At 33.3% G+C, this 6772-nt stretch overlaps 1 protein-coding gene across 1 annotated transcript in view; it reads left to right on the top strand.

Annotated features, from left to right (window-relative positions):
• The window catches only part of HELRODRAFT_178584 (hypothetical protein), a gene marked incomplete at both ends in the record, with an annotated part of 3386 nt that extends 1032 nt beyond the window's left edge, over positions 1-2354 (top strand). Inside the window, 6 exons of the mRNA XM_009026661.1 lie at positions 264-347; positions 566-631; positions 715-777; positions 950-1024; positions 2058-2141; positions 2302-2354. Coding sequence (XP_009024909.1) covers positions 264-347; positions 566-631; positions 715-777; positions 950-1024; positions 2058-2141; positions 2302-2354 — 425 coding nt within the window. The remainder of the gene's footprint in view (positions 1-263; positions 348-565; positions 632-714; positions 778-949; positions 1025-2057; positions 2142-2301) is intronic.
• Positions 2355-6772: the final 4418 nt, after the last annotated feature.

The following is a 6772-nucleotide window of genomic DNA, read 5'->3' as shown; positions in this document are numbered from 1 at the left end:
TCACATCATCATCATCACCATCATCTTAACCATCATCATCTTCACCATCATCGTCACGATCATCTTCACCATCATCTTCATCCTTATTACCATCATCTCCATCATCACCACCATCTTCACCATCATCACCTTCACCATCATCACCATCTTCTTCACCATCATCACCATCTTCTTCACCATCATCACCATCTTTTTCACCATCATCTCCATCATCACCACCATTTTCACCATCATCACATCATCATCACCATCATGACCATCAGAACAAATGGAGTTGTACGACATGTTCATCCTGGTCAAGAAATCTTACAGTAGAGCCACGGCCAGCTTCTTCTACGCCATGCATTGTTAGGGGTGACCTTTGCCACCATCCTCATCATCGTCGTCGTCATCATCGTCATCATCTTCATCATAACCATAATCATCATCATCTTCTTTTTCATCATCATCATCTTCTTCGTCATCATCGTCATCTTTATCATCATCATCGTCTTCATCTTCTTCTTTCTCATCATCATCATCGTCGTCATCGTCATCATCGTCATCATAATCACCATCATTGCAGCCATAGAGAAACCATTCCTACCCGATAGCTCTCAGCTGATCCAGTCGTACAGGGAATTCCTATTTGGTTAGTGGCTGGTTGTCGCTTGTTGTCGTCGTCGTCGTCATCATCATCATCATCATCATCGTCATCATCATCGTCGTCATCAGTTTGTCAGATTCCCTTTCCGATAGAGTTGCAGTACGAAAGCCTGAGATTCATGCAGGCTGAAAGTAGGATGGATGGATGGATGGATGAACGATTGAATGAATGAATGGATGAATGGATGAATGAATGAACAAATGAATGAATGAATAATTTTAGAAATGAAGACTGAGTTAAGCATGACTGAAAAACGAGTAAAATTTTTCAAAATTACAAAAACCCCCCAAAAAATTTTCTCAGATAGATTGAAAGAATTCCAGGAGAAGTGCAAAAAGATGCAAGACGAAATGAAGGAATATGATAAACCAAAAGAAGGTGAATGATTAAATGAATGACTGGATGAATGAATGAATGAATAAAAACGAACGGACGGACAATAATTATGACTAAATTATAATTTGAAATCATCAGATATTCAAGTCGTCTAACCAATTATTTCCCCTATCCATTCATTCATTCATTCATTCATTCATTCATTCATTCATTCATTCATTCATTCATTCATTCATTCATTCATTCATTCATTCATTCATTCATTCATTCATTCATTCATTCATTCATTCATTCATTCATTCATTCATTCATTCATTCATTCATTTATTCATTCATTCATTCACTCCCTTTATCCATCCATCCCTCAATCAGAACTGGACCCACTCTATAACATGACCAGTTCATTCCTGGAGAAAGCCATAAGATGGAGAACTTTGTTCGATAGTAAATAAGATAAATTTTTTCATTTATATCAACAATTAATAATTCTAATTAGACACAATAATAATAATTATTATTATAATTATATTATCATTATAATATTATTATTATTTTACTTTCCCGCCAAAATTTCCAGACTACAACCAACCATACAAGCGAATATTCTTAAAGCACATAACCAGCGACCGAAAAATGCTGGGTAAATAATAATAATAATTATTAAATTAATAATAATTAAAATTAAATACACCCACACACACACACACACACACACACACACACACAAACACAAACACACAGAGGACACACACACACACAGGCGCCTTAACCAATCTCTAAACTCAAATAGTTGTCGTTTAAAGATGATGACAAAAATCATCGGAGTTTCGTTATAAATATCGATCTGTATCGTTAAAAATAACGATGTGTATCGTTATAAATACCGGTTGTATCGTTATAAATACCGATGTGTATATATATAAATACCGATACTTTCTAGCAAAACGTATGTGTGAGAGCCTGCGTATGCGAAAATATTATTATTAATAATTACGACGCACTATAATTATTGATCATATAAATTATGATCATAATTAATTGATTAATAAATATTTTTTATTATGACCGAATTCAGAATATTGGGAGTTGGACGAAACTCGAGACAAAGCCGATGAATTTTACACTCCGATACTCAATGAATATATAGATTATCTCGAAGGTCAAAAATTATATTTATAATTAATTTAATAGCTAATTATATTATGTCGTAATTCATATTTAATTTATAATTCATCATGCGATTTACAATTCCTCACAACTCTCCCTATAAATTGGTTCATAAATTTTTTTTTCAAAGTTCATTCGAACAAAAAATTCAGGAGATGTGAGAGTAGCTAAATTCTTGTGGAGGCCAGCCTTAACTAGATTTTAATTATGTCCTTATAACACATACAGAGTAATTATTATTCAATGAAACACAAACATAAAAATTGACACACACATACACACACACACACACACACACACACACACACACACACACACACATATATATATATATATATATATATATATATACATACATGTAAATGTGGGAAGGAGACCGTATTTTATACAGTATTGTATGAATTCTATCAAGTTGTTGGCATTAATCAGCTTAAAATTTGTCTTAACAAACTCTAAATTGATTAATGCCAGCAATTTGTTAGAATTCATACAATACTGTATATGTACATTACATGTAAACTCATTCATACATGCGCACATATAAATAAAACAATGAAACAAGTCAGTGAAACACAAAAATTTATAGTCCTAATGAAATGCCTATAAGACGAAAGAAAAGTACTTGCTTTCATACTGCAAGATGATAACATTAAACAGTTGAACATTTCTCTTTCAATGGTTCTTTATAAGCATGAACACCACAATACATTAGATCATTCGTACGCATGGAGTTAAAGAGCTTCACACTCCTCACTGCACAATGTCTATCATTCTAGTCAGTTCTACTGTGTCAATTTCAACATGCTATGCTCTCTGGTCCTACCAGAAACAGTCTCTAATAGCATTACTTCTCTGTAACCATCTTCATTCGAAACGTCAGAGATACAGAGATTTTTTCAGTCTTTGCCCAACAGTAATTGCTGAGTTATAAGAGCGGGTGTCGCAAATTGTTTACTGAAATGTTGATCTTGGTTGTTGTTTTTACTGTTTTTCTCTTTATCTGGTCTATGTCACTTTATTTATATGTTGGTCTATGTCTCCTTATTTGGTCTATTTTACTGGGTTGTAGTCGCCTGTTTATACGATTAACAGTAGTGAAGGTTTGCATGCCTGCATCTCTTGGAGTTTTAAAAAGATCGGATAATAGATTACTGGCTGAAGTCTTACCTAATGAAGTTGAACTAATTTTAGTAAAAAGGTCGACTTGAGGTAAACACTCCTGGTTGTTTGACATAACATTTACTTTATCTCTAGACTCTTGGTCGGGTATCATAGTATTTATTTTATCTTTAGTAGACACGTGGTTTATCGGATAGGTGCACTTTTCTGAAGTATGAGCCAGCTTATTGAACATTAGTGCAATCAACATACGGTGGTTTTCCAGCTTTTCATTCAGCCTTATTAGAAAACCGTTAATATTTTAACAACAATCCTTAGAGTCTAATAGAAATGCGTTCTATTCTAAACACTGTTTAGATAGGTAAAAGAATGGATAATTTATTTCTAAATACATATTTAACAGAATCAACTAAATCACTAAATTAATCAAACTTCGAATTTCCACAATTGCTAGATTTAGCAAAAAATTTGTCATTCTTAATTCTTTCAAGTTATGGTTAGGGTTATAATAATATATTGTTATTAATATTTAGTCGTAATTCATCATTCATCGTATTATAATTCACAATTCATAATATTAATAATATTTTTTAATTTTTTTATTTTTTGAATTTTTCCATAAAGGCTTAAAAAAGGACCAAGAACTAGGTTATATAAATTATTTTCTAAACCATCATTAATATATATACTATTTCAGTATCTATTATTGCTACTACTACCACTACTACTGCCACTGTAGCTACTACTACTTCTATACTTCTACTACTGCTACTACTATTACTATTTACTATTACTACTTTCATCATCATCATCATAATTATTAATATTATTAATGCTAAACATAATTTTTTCTCTTCTTTCCAACAGTGCAAACGAACCGAGTGAAGAAGTACAATGAAGCGCTAAATAAATACTTCGATTTTTGCAAAGGTAATGGTAATAGTAGCTTTCTCTCTCTCTTTCTTTCTCTCTCTCTCTCTTTCTTTCTTTCTTTCTCTCTCTTTCTCTCTCTCTTTCTAATGCAAGTTCATGAAAATATAGACACGTAGAGATACTAAAGTGGTGCATGTATTTACGGACATAAGCGATCCTGTATTCATTATTCTGTTCAATTATTTATCTAGCTATTTATTCATTCATTTATTTAACTGTTAAGTTTTCTCTCTCTTTCTCTCTCTTTCTCTCAATCTCTCTTTCTATCAATCTCTCTCTCTCTCTTTCTCCTTTTCTTACTTTCTAGATCTATGTCACTTTTTCTTATGTAGAGCAGTTTATGTCATCCCATTCGCTACTTCTTCACGATAATTTCTTTATTTGCCTTGCCTTGTCTCCAACTGAGCTTGTGCTATTCAGTATGCCGCAAGGATGGGTCTGTTCTCGGTCCCATATTGTTTCTTGTATGCCCAGCCGATGTTTTTAACATAGTCGATAGTCACGACTTTAAATACTAGGCTTATACAGATGACATTCAGGTTATTGCCACTGGTCCTTTTTTAGCGTTTCCAGTTTTGATTGATAGATTTGTATTATGTCTTGGTGAAGTTGATCATTGGGTGAAAAAGCATCGCCTTAAACTAAATACACGTAAAATACGGCTTATGAAAGTTAACACACGGCAGCAGCTATCAAAATTTACTTATTGAATCGGTTAATATTGTTGGCAATTCAGTTGACTTTTGTACATCTGTGCACAATCTGGGAGTGATTTTGGTGCAAGGCCATGTTAGATCACTTGCAAGGGAATGCTATCATCGTATATGTGGGTTGAGATTTGTTCGGAAATTATTAAATAAAGACATCTTACGAAGTTTAATTACATGCGTTCGTACATTCAAAGTTGGATTATTGCTATGTTTTGTTCTCTGGCATTCCAAATAAAGTGACTAGTCAGCCGCAGTCAATACAGAATCGGACTGCAAAGATTGTAATGGGTGCATCAAAGTTCGAACATGTTACTCCAATGTTGCGTGAATTGCATTGGCTGTCAGTTAAGAAAAGAGTTGTCTTCGGGATTGCTGTTACAGTTTTAAAAGACTCCCAAATACCTCCAAGATGAAACTGTTCAGAGGGACATTCCAAAGCATCGACTTGGATTGCGTTCAGGTGGTTCAGATCTGTTAAAAGTTCCCTTCGCTAAATTGAAAATAGGGTCAAGAAATGTTGCTATTGTTGGGTCGATGATTTGGAGTAGTCTGCCACAACATTTACGTGACCCGGCAATCTTCCTCGAAATGTTTCAAAGGGAATTGAAAGCTTTTCTATTTTCTCTGGGCAGTTCATGGTTTTAGTTACTGGCGTTTTTGAGAAGGTTTGAAAAAGTGCCATACAGGCGCTCATAATTATAACAATTATAATTTAGGGCTAGGTAATTAGCGTAATAATTTTTTTTTGTTCATAGCGATAGCTCATTAGCATAATTTATTAATTTACTTTGTTCGATGAATTAATTATCTATTTATAATTTTTTTTAAATAAGAGCAAGTGAGGAAGGCGCCGGATGTACTGTTTAGAGTCTTTGATGCCGAGTCCAAGACCAGATGTACGTGAATGGATGAATGAATGGATGGATGGATGGATGGATGGATGAATGGATGGATGAATGAATGGATGGATGAATGGGTGAGTGAATGATTAGAATGAATATATTTACGTAGGGATAAATATCACTTGAATTAGATAGTGAATGAATGAATGAATGAATGAATGAATGAATGAATGAATGAAATAAAGGGAATGATTGAATGAATGAATGAGTGAATGAATGAACGAATGAGTGAATGAATGAGTGAATGAATAAAAAAAAACAATTTCGGATAGTTTAGAAGAGTTAAAACGAGCTTATATATTTCAATTACAAAACAGTCTCGGAAGAAATGAAGAAAGATTTCCAGCTTACGCGCGGTTCGTATGAAATTATAACCAAATCCATAATTTGGATATAATAATTAAGTCGTGACGTCATAATTATTTTCATAATAAAGGCCGAAGGTCGTCGTGACGTCACCATTATTTTCATAATGAAGGTCGAAGGTCAATCCCTCTTCGGAGCAACTATAATTTATAATTGATAATTATAATATTATATTATTATTATACTTTTTTTTTTTGAAAAAGATTTTGCCCAGAAGGAAGCTGAGAAAAAATCGGAGATGCTTCTGAGAAATCACAAGAAATACTTGGAGAGTTAGTCACTGAATGAATGAATGAATGAATGAATATATGAATGAATGAATGAAATAGTGAATGAATGAATGGGTGGATTGATTGATGAACTGATGTATTAATAAGCCAATGAATGAATTGATGAATGAATGGATTGTGTAAATTAGTGAATTAATGAAGACATGAATGCATGAATGAATGAATAAAAGAATGAATTGGTATTAACGGAATGAACGAGCGAACAAATAAATGAAAAACATTTATAATCAGTCGAGAGGATCAAAGCCAGAAACTACATAGTCGAAATGGATATGGGTTTGTATTAATTTCTGTGCGTGTGTG

Source organism: Helobdella robusta (assembly GCF_000326865.2).
Source record: "Helobdella robusta unplaced genomic scaffold HELROscaffold_48, whole genome shotgun sequence".
In the NCBI taxonomy this organism is placed as follows: Eukaryota; Metazoa; Annelida; class Clitellata; order Rhynchobdellida; family Glossiphoniidae; genus Helobdella; species Helobdella robusta.
Note: the sequence above shows the minus strand (reverse complement) of the source record. Positions and strands in the feature narration are given on the sequence as shown.